The 13,372-nt window shown below is 36.8% G+C and overlaps 2 protein-coding genes across 2 annotated transcripts in view; one reads left to right on the top strand and one right to left on the bottom strand.

The window, feature by feature from the left end:
* LOC109835185 lies at positions 3,332 to 3,976 on the top strand. Its single transcript, XM_020403172.1, has one exon. It carries the CDS (start codon positions 3,332 to 3,334, stop codon positions 3,974 to 3,976), a length of 645 nt encoding a protein of 214 aa, XP_020258761.1.
* The window catches only part of LOC109835184 (NAC transcription factor 25-like), a 1,912-nt gene continuing 1,253 nt past the window's right edge, over positions 12,714 to 13,372 (bottom strand). Inside the window, 1 exon segment of the mRNA XM_020403171.1 lies at positions 12,714 to 13,349. Within this exon segment, the coding sequence (XP_020258760.1) occupies positions 12,714 to 13,349 (636 nt within the window).

Below are 13,372 nucleotides of genomic sequence, written 5' to 3'. Positions count from 1 at the left end.
TTCATCTCAGCTCTGAGTTCCTCTTTTTGCTTGGCTAGAGCTTTTTGAAGTACTTGAGCTAATTGATCAGGAGTGATCATTAATGCCTCCCTGGCTTCCCCTATGCTGGACACTGTATCGTACGAAGCGATTGCAAAACAAGTGTCCAAAGGCTCATCGTCTGAGGACAGTCCTTCGTGAATTCTGGTGGCTCCTAATTGAAGTCGAAACATTCATTGGGCTATTCCTGAATCAACTTTTCTTCCCGGAGAAAAGTCAGGATTAGAGTCATTTGAATCAATCGCAGACTTTTCTTTATCAAATATGTTGATGGTGACTTCAGGGAATTCATCATCCTGGATGGCAGATTTTCTCTCGTGGAAGCGTTTTGATCTGAGCTTTGATGCTTCAGTTGTAAGTTTCTCGAATACCGAGACCCTTTGTGAAATGGTCCTGGGGCAGCTACATTTTGATAATACTACCCTAATAAGTATCTCGCATGGACAATGAGAAATCGTTTTTTGGACAATCCTCTTCCAAGATTTGTTCGCACCCCCAGCATGATGGTGCAACTCATCGGCATGATGATCGGAGCAACCTATCGATCGTTGGTTCGATTCCCCAGGTATGACGTTGTCTTTTGACGGACATGTCTTCTTCTAGGAGTACAAGGCCTTATTGGCATTCTCAGGAGTCGCACGTTTGGAACCACCCCCTTACAAATGTAGAATCTCAATGGGCTCCTGGACTTTGACACACACCCCCAGGCAAGAAGTGATAGGAATTCTCCCAGAAGGGGAGACCTCCTTGCCTCTTTTGTGCACGTCACACGAACAACTATATTAAGGTGTCCCGGTTTGTTTGGAAGCGGCGGGACACACTTGGGCGGCATTTGGCTTGACGAGAGTGTTTGTATGACTCCAGTCTGAGGAATTGCTTGGGTTTTGATCACCGGAGCTTTACGTTCTTTTACCGAAGCTTTGCCTTGATCCTTGTGTAGAGAACTGAGTCGATCCTCCATCGTTACTTTGAATTTTGAAAGATCAATACTGTCGTAGGGTTTCACCGGAAGTATGGGAGAGAACGAGATAGGAGCGGACGTCGTTGGATGTGAGGAAATAGTCGCGAGGGTGTCCCTTGGGGCAAGACACCCTAGGATGTCTCGGCCATGGCCGAGACACTTTGATGTGTCTCGACCTTGGCCGAGACAATTTGACGTCGTTACAGTCATTTCACTTGATTTCGGCACAGTCTTCAATTTTGGCACCTAGACTTTGTAGGACTTTGGCGATTTTTTGGCCATTTCCTTCTTTTTCATGTCTTAAGCCTTTCGCACAAGGGCATGCGCGCGTGCGGCACGTGCGCGGCGCTTCTGAATGCGCTCTTTCAAGATTGAAAGAGTCTTTTTGATGAGAACCCATTCTTCCATCGTTGGTTTGGAGGAAGTGACATCAAATTGTCGTTGAGGTGGCTGGATTACTTGACGCCACCTGGACTCCAAGTCCGCATACTAACGAACCCCATCGACTTATTCCAAGGCCTTCCCGATTTGACGAGCTTGGCGTTGGCGTCGCCTCTGACGAGCCCTCTTCATCAGAGTTAGCGTACTTTGGTTGAACAACTCATTGACTGGAGAGGAGTTATGGCAAACGGAGTCACTTGTAGCCTTCATCGGTGAATACGCCTCCTTCAAAGACGAGATCTTTCCGCACTTGCAGGGAGAGGAGGATTTTGATGAAGAAGAGGAGAAATATTCCTCGAACTTGACTTCGTCGAACTCATACTCGACCGCTAAATCAACCGGGATCTTAATCTTCAGTTGCGACGCGACAGTCTCGGTAGCGAGACTGTTGGCTCCCATTGTGGTCGCCAGCGTGTTTGCGTCAGAAATTAATTTCATTTGGGAATCCATTACAACTCGTTTATCGAATTACAAGATTCAAAAGAGTGAGCCTTTTTTATAAGACTTCTCTACACAAAAGAAATAAACAGAAATCTCCTAGAAACACACGCAAGATCGTTTATCGGTCGCTGCTTGCGTGAGATCTTTGCCTGTACCGGGGATGCTTTGATCCGTGGACCGCTGAATAACAGTTCTGTGTTGATCTGAAAGAAGGCTTGGTGTTCTTTGTTTCAATTAGGAAAACTTAGAACATAAGTGAATAACCTCAATAACGTGAGATTATCACTCTTCTCAAGATCAAAACAAGGTCTGATCTCAAGGAAACAGGTGGAAGGTTAAGGATCTCTCGAAATTCTCCCTTTATGTTTAGAAAATCACCAAGACCTCGCCTCTCTCTCTCTGTAAATCGTGGCTCTGCTCTGGAAAACGTGGGTTCTCTCGCATGTTCGTCAGTCAACCGTCAGTACCCTTCACAATTGCATGAAGGTGGCTATTTATAGGGCTTGAACGCCGTGTTTGTGGATAGGAATCCGTGGCCTTATATTCAGTTAATAACAGCTTTATCACATTTAAAGATAACCCCAAGGTAGTTAAGAGGCTACTGGAACGAACGAATCATGAGAAATTTATCGAAAAACGCGTCGTCGGGAGGCTGATCGGGCGAGGCACTGATGTGTGTGAGAGACACATCATTGTGTCTCGCCCGTGAGACACATTGAAGTGTCTTGCATTTGCGACACTTTGTCCAAGTTTTGGTTCTACTATTTCGTCGATTTTCACGTCCCGTTGTTTCGTCGTTCTGTGCATTCCTTCGCATGTTCCTTTGCTTCCTTTTGGCATCAGATGAACTTCTTTGACTCGGACATCGACGTTCATCGTTTTCTCTTCATCTCGAGCTGCATGCGGGAACCTATAGGCAAATTTTGACGTCTACAATCTCTATCTATTATTTAATGCTTTCCGCATAAGACAAAAGTACTAGATTTGGTTAAGGAAATTTGTGAACAATTAGTTGCTGCAATTTAAAAGTAAATTTGTTTCCCGCAAGTCATAAATCTTTGATTGTTTATGAATATCATTTTCTATATATGACATCACATATAAAAGTTGTAGCACATAAAGTTGACTTTGGGGGCAGTGTTAGATTAACTCAATATTGGTTTAACTCTGCGTTGCAATTTATAGCAGATGGCTGAACCAACTCGACCCGAATTTGAAATATTAGACTCAGAAGGACTTGAGTACCACCGTTGGGTTTCTGACGTGGAAACTACTTTCATGAGAAAGGACTATATTTTCACAATCATACCATCCGCTGACCCCAACGACGAAGAACCATCTGACAAAGTCAAAGCAAATGCTCTAATGTTTCTGCGGTGGCATATTGACCCTAGCTTATGATGGGAGTACCTTTAGTTGAAGACATCCAAAGAACTGTGGGATGCCCTAATGGGACGTTTTGGGAACATTCCTGACACTTTGCTTCCAGAACTGACTGTCCAGTGGAATGAAATCCGCCTTCTTGACTACAAAAGGGTCAATGACTTTAACAAGGACATGTTGCACTTAAAAGGACGTCTCACCTTATGTGGAAAGGAAATCACAGAAGCTGATATGATACAAAAAACTCTCTCCACTTTTCCTACTTCAACGCTTATACTAGCAAACCTGTACATGCTAGAGTATGACAACAAACGAATTACGACATTCAATAAGTTGATCAACATGCTGCAAGTAGCTGAGAGGCATGATCAGGTTCTTCTGAACAACAACGTCATACCTGCTGGGACAAAGAAAATTCCTAAAGCTAACTATGGTAAAATGAATAGTAGAAAGAACCCCAAAGTAAAGGGTACGGGACTTGCTGATCCCTCGCAACGTAGGAACAATGCACCACGAGGTAGGGGACATGGGGGCCATGGGAGAGGCCGTGGTAGGGGCCATGGAGTCTCTTCCTATGTATGGCGCAGAGACGGTGGTGGTGGACCTGGTGGTTATGACACCAAGGCACAAAAGACACCTAAGAACCCTCCGATCAAAAGGGAAGAGTTTGACAATGAACCTTGCTATAGGTGTGGAGATACTGGGCATTAGTACCAGACCTGCCAGGCAAGCAACAAAGTAGTAGCTAACTACAAGAGGTATAGGGAGTCTAAAGAACAAGAGACTCACTATACGGCAAATGGAGGCCACCTGGTCGATCGACACCCACCCAAGGAAAAAGAGGGCGGATGCGGCACAACCTAATCCATTAATCATCAATGAAAAAAATCATTCTCACGAGATTATCTCTGATTATAGTCATGTCCATGAATCATTACTGGAGGACGCTCCGATGTTTGATATGATCACAAAGAACAAAGAAATCTCAATGGATTATGAGAGTGCGTATTAGTTGACAGAAAGATCTTCCACACACATTGATGATATATTTGCATATGCTGTTGCTCAAGAGATCATAGAGCATGATGATATCGAACCATGCTCTATTGCAGAATGTCAACAAAGAGCATATTGGCCTAAATGGAAAGAAGCAATCCAGACAGAACTTGATTCTCTAGCAAAAAGACAAGTATTTGGTCCGGTAGTGCTTGCCCCACTAAATGTAAAGCCTGTAGGATATAAATGGGTTTTCGTCCGAAAGCGTAATGAGGAAAATAAAGTCTTGAGATACAAGTCTCGCCTTGTAGAACAAGGTTTCTCACAACGCCATGGAATTGACTATGAGGAGACATACTCTCCAGTAATGAAGGTGATAACGTTTCACTAATTAGTGAACTTAGTAGCATCCGAAGGATTGGAAATGCAGCTTATGGATGTTGTTACAGCATATATCTATGAGGATCTTGATTCAGAGATATATATGAAAGTGCCTGATGGCCTTCCATTTCCCAAGTTAAGTGACTCTAAACCACGAAGTGCGTTTGCAATTAGATTGAAACGCTCACTTTACAGATTGAAACAATCTGGACGGATGTGGTATACCCGTTTGAGTGACTACTTGATTAGGAAGGGATATAAGAACGATGAACTATGCCCTTGTGTATTTATAAAGAAAACAAGTTTCGGATTTACAATTGTAGCTGTATATGTTGATGATATAAACATAATAGGTACTCTTAATGAAATAAGAGAAACCGCGAGCTATTTGAAATCCGAATTTGAGATGAAGGATCTTGGGAAAACTCGGTTCTGTCTAAGCCTTGAACTAGAACACCGAGCTTGTGGAATACTAATTCACCATTCTACATACGTCGAAAAGATGCTCTGGCGATTTAACATGGATAAAGCGCCTCCTGTTAGCACTCCCATGATCGGTCAAAGTTTGGATATAAAGAAAGATCCATTTCGTCCAAGGGAAGATGACGAAGAGCTGTTGGGAGCTAAAATTCCCTACCTGAGTGCAATAGGCGCATTATTGTACTTAGCTCAATGCACTCGACCAGATATTGCTTTCTCAGTGAACTTGTTAGCTAGATTTAGCTCAGGACCAACGCAACGTCACTAGAATGGCATCAAGAATATATTTTGATACCTAAAAGGAACCATTGACATGAGTCTGTTCTTCCCCTATAGAGAGACAAGAGGGATCACAGATGATACAACAACCTCTAAGGAAATGTTAAGGGCAAGATCGCCACCCCTACACCAAAACACCAAAAAATGTTTTGGTTGGTTTAGCAGATGCTGGGTACCTATCTAACCCACATAAAGGACGCCCCCAAACTGGTTATGTATTTACCATGGGGAACACAACGATATCCTAGAGATCTACCAAGCAAACTCTTATAGATACCTCCTTGAACCATTTAGAGATCATTGGCCTACATGAAGCAATTCGCGAGTGTATATGGTTAAGGTTTATCATCACACATATTCGAGGGACTAGTGGTTTGAGTTCTACCACTGAAGAGTCCACTTGTATTTATGAAGACAATGCAGCTTGCAATGAACAGATGAAACTAGGTTACATCAAAGGTGATAATACAAAACATATATCACCAATATTTTTCTACAACTAGCAACAACAGGCTTTCCTCAAGATTCAAGTGAATCAAGTAAGCTCTGAAGAAAATGCAGCATATTTGTTTACCAAGTCATTACCTAAGGCTATCTTTGAGAAACATAGGGATGCAGAGATTTTCTGAACTACCTTTATTATACAGATTAGGGGAGAGGTGTAGATTTTAGGGGGAGTTCTCAACACACACATATTATCATTCATTGTATTAGGTGCGTTGTTCTCTTTTTCCCTTCGACCAAGTTTTATTTTTCCCAATGGGTTTTGTTACTTGGCAAGGTTTTTAACGAGGCAACAACTCATGCACCATTTCACTATTTGACTTGGCACAAGGGGGAGTGCTAAAGGAAAAACACAATTAGTGTGCCTTTGTCAAAGTAATTGATGAAGAGTAATTTAATTCTTCATGTATTTATGAAACCCTATATTTAACACCCTATATAAAGGGGATTCCTAATGAAATAAAGAGTGACCAATTCTATTCTTCTTTTAATATAAATAATATTATATTGAATTAAACAAAATATTATAATATTTGATTAAATATTATATTATTGAAATATTATATTAAATATATTGTTTGTATATTATATCAATTATTATGTAATATATCATATTATTATAATATATTATATTAAATTAATTAATAACATTAAATATAGTTATAATTAATTAGTAATTATAATATTATATATTATAGTTTAGTATAAAGTAAAATAATGTATTACATTATAATAACATATCAAATAATATGCAAAACCAATTAGGTAAATTAATTTAGACTTAATTAATAGATAAATATTGTACTTTAATAAGGTGCCACATCATCAATTATCTCACATGAATTATCAAATCAAAGCTTCAAATTGTCCCATTATCCTAAATTGTCTCACTTTACACTACTCAAAATATCCCAAATGAATAAAATTGTTCCATTGGAACAATTATCCCACTTAGCCCAACATGTCCCAACCAATAACCCCCCTAAGGGGGGTTATTGGTTGGGATATTTTGGGGGATAATAAGATAATTTTGGGAATTCTATTTCATAGTGTTATTTATTGGGACAATGGAACAAGGATAATACCTTTTTGTGTTATTGGTTTTTGGAACACTAGTGTGACAATTACACCACTTGGGATAAAATTACCCCGCTTATATATAAAAAAATTATCCCAATAGTAAAAATTTACCCCATCCTCCATATTGGAACAATGTTGTTCCACTTTGAAGGCAATTGAGATAATTTTAAAATATTTTTATATTACTTAACTAATACATGCAATTATATTATAAATATATGACATGATATATAAAATATAACATATATTAATATTTTAATAACATAATTTAATAACATATATTAATATTTTAATAACATAATTTAATAACATAATTTAATAACATATATTAATAATATTATATAATAGTAATTATAGTATAACGTATTTATTATAATATTATATAATATTGTAATAACATATATATAATATTTTAATAACATATATTAATAGTATTATGTAATATATTATTATATAATATTAATTAGTAATTATAGTATAACGTATTTATTATAATATTATATAATATTTTAATAACATATATTATTATATAATATATTATTATATAATTAATTTATAAAATATTATTATAGTTATTATATATAATGAATACTATTTATATATCAATATAATAATTACTAATATTATGTAAAATATTATGAATCAATAATATAATATAATACTATAGTTTGAAATAATATAATATATTTAACTAAACATGATACTTTTTAATATATATAATTTGTAATTATCATGTAATATATATATATATATATATATATATATATATATAATATATATAATATATATATATATATATATATATATATATATAATATATATATATATTATATATATATATATATATATATATATATATATAATATATATATATATTTTAATTTTTATATAAAATTTTAAAAAGTATTACATTGAATAAAGCTAAAATTTATAATATTTTATAAAGTACATTATATCTATGATTAAATTAAACAATATATTATTAAAGTATATATAGTAAATATATCATATATATATATATAGGGAGAGGTTCTAATAAAAACCTAGAGAACTAAAAACCAATCCTAACCCTACATTCTATTTCATCCAATGGCCTAGATTTCGATGGCAGAATTGTAAATATAGACAAATTTAATACACTGCATTAATGTGAAAAGGGTAAAATTGGAACAATTCATTGCATTAATGGTGACTGATTACATTGGAACAATGATACAAATTTAATACACGTCCTTTAATACTCTCTCTTACATTAATAGTGCTACATTCTTTAATACTCTCTCTCTCTAACTCGCTTCCCGATCTCTGTAAATCTCACATGAAGAACACAACAACGCATTGAATCTGGATTCACTGAATTGATCTTCAATCCAGATTCACTCCAACGAATTGAATCTGGATTCACTCCAATCGATTTGCTGCTCCACTGGATTTGTGAATCATTCTAACCATCCAAGCAGAATAAGAAACTTATGGTAAAAAACAAGCTATAAAATTTTATAACATGAAAAATTTTCACCTTTTACAGCAAAAAGTTATGATTTTTATGGTAAAAAATAAACACCTCACATAATTGAATCTGGATTCACTGCAGTGAATCGAGATTCACTGAAGTGAACCGAGATTCACTCATGCGTTTATTGAAGTAAAAACAAGCTCGATTCACTGCAGTGAATCTCGATTCACTGAAGTGAATCGAGATTCACTCATGCATTTATAGAACGTGTTTGATGATTTTAAGCAAAAAGTTACAATTTTTACATTAAAAACAAACTGGCGGTCAGCGGCGGAGAGGAGAGGGGAAGGGAGATGGCTGCTGGTCGCGACGGCGAAGGCTGGTCGTGGTGGTGGCGAATGGGGCTGACGGCGTTTCAGGAAGGAGGTCGGAGAGGAGGTGAGGCGGTGACTAGGGTCGGAGTTCGCCGGCGGGGGCTCGTCGGGGCTTGGGGTTGACGGTGAACTCAGGCGGCGCGGTCGTCGCTGCTGGTCGGAGCTCGAGCGGGGGTGGGGTTGACGACTCGAGTTGGCGGGTTCGCTGGGAATGGAGCGGAGGAGATGGAGATGGTCGGGTTGGAGGGACAGCGAGGGTGCAGGCGGAACAGATGAGATAGCTGAGGGTAGTGAGAGAGGAGAATAGTTGCGACGTTCTTTGGAAGGGATGACGAACCTTCAACTTGACAGAGAGGCATCGTGACTTTTGGGGAAATCAACAAGTCACATTTAATTACCTCGCTCTTTGAGGCGCTGATAAATTTACCTGATTACCCTTATGAGCAATTAATTGTACTGTATAATCTCAGCCATTGGATGATCTCAATCCACGGAGTGCGATAGGTGTTTGTTTTTAGGAATAGTGAGGTTTTTATTTGAAACCATCTCCCTATATATATATATATATATATCTATATATATATACTTATATATATATATATATATATATATTATATATATATTTATATTGAAATATTATAATATTTTATAAAATACATTATATCCTATGATACTATATTATAATATATTAAATTAAATAATATATTATTAAAGTATTATATTATATATATTATTCATATATTATATCAATTATTATATAATGTAATATACTAATCTAATGTTAATTAGTAATTATTGTATAACATATTATATTTTTGTATAAATAAAATAATGTATTATATTATTAAAATATTATATTAAATATATTGATATTATATTATATTAATTATTATATATAGTATAGCATGCTAATATAATATAATATAATAATTAATAATAGTAATTTGTAAGTATAGTACAATATATTATATTTTAATATAAAGTAAAATAATATTTATATTATAATAATATACTAAATAATATACTAAACCAGTTGGATAAGTTAATTTAGAAGTAATTAATAGATAAAATTATATTTTAATAAGATGCCACATCATCAATTATCCTACATGAATTGTCAAATCAAAGGCTCAAATTATCTCATTATCCCACTTTATCCCACTTTACCCCACTCAAATTATCCCAAAGGGGTAAAATTGTTCCATTAGAATAATTTTCCCATTTGGTCCCAATTTGTCCCAACCAATAAGAGAAAATTGTGACTTACACTAGGCGCATTAATTTTTTTATCCCCTCTAATAATGTACATCTGCAAGCCCATTATAACATTCTCATTTATATAAAATATTACCCAACATTCTGATCCATAAAAATTTTATAGCCAATATAGTCACGTAGGACAGCGGATAAGAATAAAAAGTTGTGATATTAGCCAAATCTATATCGGTTCCATGGTTGGTGAAGAAGTGTCTCCAATTACACGGTTACACTCAAAAGCGTCTTCGGGTTTTTGACAGTTTTCTTTGGATGTCTATTTAATCATGCCTAAAATCATTTAAGAATGTTCGTCGACTTCAAATTACTCTTGTCAATCTGTTTTCATTCTCTGCTTTTGATTTTTCCCAGTTCTTCGCTGCAGATATTCCCGTCTTTTTGAAATTTGTCCAAATCAAACGCGAGATTAAGATTCCTAATATTTCAAATAATTCTCCTAGGCTTTCCAATGCTTCTTGAAGTTTGGAGATCGAAGTTTGTATCAAACGATAAATAATTGTAAAAATAATGATAACACTGTAAGTTTTTAATCTTTTCGAGACTGAACGGCCTTACACAAGTTTGTATCAAACGATAAATACTACTGTTAATGTAATTTTCTATCTTTTTGAGTTCAGAGTATTCAGAGTATTTTACTTGTATGAAAATTAATTTTTTCGAACCAAGCAACTGATAATAGGCCATAACCCATACGGTCGTAATAATATTTTCTACGGAATTTCCTTCTTTCTTGTGAAATTAGAGTTGAAAACAGATCTAGACGAAGGGCTCAAGCTATTATTCTTATGCATAGTTTTGTACAATGTATTGGCCGTCACTACCAGGTTCTCTTGCTTCTCTATCCAGTTCTATTGTGGGGGAAAAAAATTGTTTTGCCAAATTTAGTATGTAAATGAAGCATCAAGTGTCAAAGATATTAGTGCAGCTAACGCATCAGAAAGTTCAAGGTGCAGTGATGGGTGCCTCCACTGAAGCCTGAAGCTGATGATGGCAAGTTTCCATGAAATAATTGTAGCTGGTCCTTTTGAAAGTTAGTTATGCGCTTAGTCCAGGGACTAGTGATCATTTTTTATCAGGCAGCATTTGTGAAAGTTGTTTGATCCCTTTCCTAAAAAACGCAAAGATAGGATTCCTCGTGATTTAGCATGATACATAACAAGACCGGTGGTGATGGTGCTGCTTCTGTGATTCTTTCTTGTGATATTGAGATGTGTTAAAGCACATGCCACTAGGGATGGAAAAAAAAAATATCCGCAAGTGAGGGAATTTCTGTATCCGTATAATGGTTACTAAAATCTATAACTGATAGAATATGGTTACTGTTATGGTTATGTAGTGAAATACCTGTATTCGTGTTCGAAATATTCGAATATATATTGGTCATACTATTGCAATAGTAATCCTTAATGGACTTGTGGTTAATTTTGATGATCAAGATATCTAATCTTAGCTTTTTAGATGTAACGAACATATTAACGAACTCCGTTGCATCATATGAACTATATCTATTTTTACTATTATCTGGTTTTCCCATATCTGCTGTATTTATATGTAAATCCGTATATACATCTACATGTCTATTATTTAAAATCTGCTCTGAATCGGAATAAGTAACGCTAAAATGCGGCAACCGTTACTGTCAGCTTCGCGTTGCATCGCATGACAGGTGACTTGTGAGAAAGCTCAGTAGCCAGTTAGCTACCTTCATCAAATACGCATATCATTTCTACATAGTATACATGTGTCATATTTACACTGGCCCATGTGGACATTGCAATTGTTTATGTACAATAATTTGTGAAGAAAGTAATATACTATGGACTCAGATAGAACAGATAATGTGAAAGCTCATGTGATTTGTCTCTCTAAAGCTTTAGTCTCATCCACATCAGCCTTCTTGGGGTTGGGGATTGCCTTAAATGGATAAATGTGAAAAGGACAACACCAAAAGCCCATTATCAAGCATCAATTTCTAATGCGTCGTTCATTTTTGTTTGTTTAGGTACATCACACTTCCAATTCGATCTAATACGTTAATATTTTCTATTTCACCAAAACTCATGAAGGCTTCATAGCCAACCTCCTTTTCTTTTCCAATTCATTTCTCCCCAACTTTTCTCCCTTTTTTAGAACCCCACTTGACAAGCTCACAATTCCTAATTTTTCTATCGCCTGTCCTCTCGTGCGCATAAAGTCTATGGACAACTAAAAGCAAGTGACTAAACGTAAGCTTACTTAGCTTGAATATATATATTTTTTGGAATACAGAACCATATACAAATACTATATTTTTTGTTGTATTTTTTGGAATAGAGATTAGTATACATGCTACTGTAAAATTCCAATCCACTTGACTTACAAATTAACATGCCTTTCACTTACATACCAGAGATCCTTCATCCTAGATAAACAGATACATGCCTCTCTCAAACAAGACCGCTCCTCGATCAAAAGCTAACTAGCTGGCCTAGCTACCTAGATCTGTATTTTAACTTAGCACGCGACATGGAAACAAACTATATGGAGTATGTGACTAGGGATGTGGATGAAGATCATATATATATACATCTAGTACGGATCGAAACCGTCGGATGAAATTACCATGATAACGACGGCGGGTTGATCAGGAGCTGGTCCTCCAGTTGATGCTTGATAGAAGCTGGTAGGGTACTTGGCGAAAGACGCTGCCATTAGTATTGTTATCGCCATCACCTAGTAATACAGATTCCATATGGTGGTGATAATCCGACGCCTGCGGGATATTGTTCTGATGACTAAGCAAAGTCTCTACCATCGTCGTCGTATGCCCTCCACCACCACCATTATCGACGATATCATGACCCTTGTTGCTACTGCTGTTGGTACCACCGCTACTGTTGTCGTTGTTGTTGTTGTTGTTGTTGCGAGTAACGTTGTTGTTATTAGCTTGTTGAAACATTCTTTTGGAGGGCGGATGCGGAGGTGGTGGATTAATGACGTTGCTCCAAAAATTCGGAGCTGATGGTAGCGAACCCTTTGCTTGGTAAGCAGCAACAGCAGCAGCAGCAGCAGCGGAGGATGATGACGATGAGGATCCCAGTTGGAATAGCGTGGTGGTCGACATCGGATTTGTATCTCCGTCGTCCTCCTGATGGTCATCAATGTTGGGCGTGTTGCTGCTCAGTAGCCCTTGGAAGAAGGTCTCATCATTGTCGAGCAGAGCGCTGTTGTAGGTGGTTGCGTTCTGATGCTGAGCCTGCTGCAGCCTCTGCTGGGGTTGCTGCAGCCGGCTTGTTGCTGCTG

The sequence above is a fragment of the Asparagus officinalis genome, chromosome 3 (assembly GCF_001876935.1).
Source record: "Asparagus officinalis chromosome 3, Aspof.V1, whole genome shotgun sequence".
Classification (NCBI taxonomy): Eukaryota; Viridiplantae; Streptophyta; class Magnoliopsida; order Asparagales; family Asparagaceae; genus Asparagus; species Asparagus officinalis.
The sequence above is the reverse complement of the archived record's forward strand: the minus strand, read 5'-3'. Positions and strand labels throughout refer to the sequence as shown.

Coding starts and splice junctions, on each gene's coding strand:
- LOC109835185 (XM_020403172.1), top strand. CDS start 3,332: ATGGGACGTTTTGGGAACATTCCTGACACTTTGCTTCCAGAACTGACT.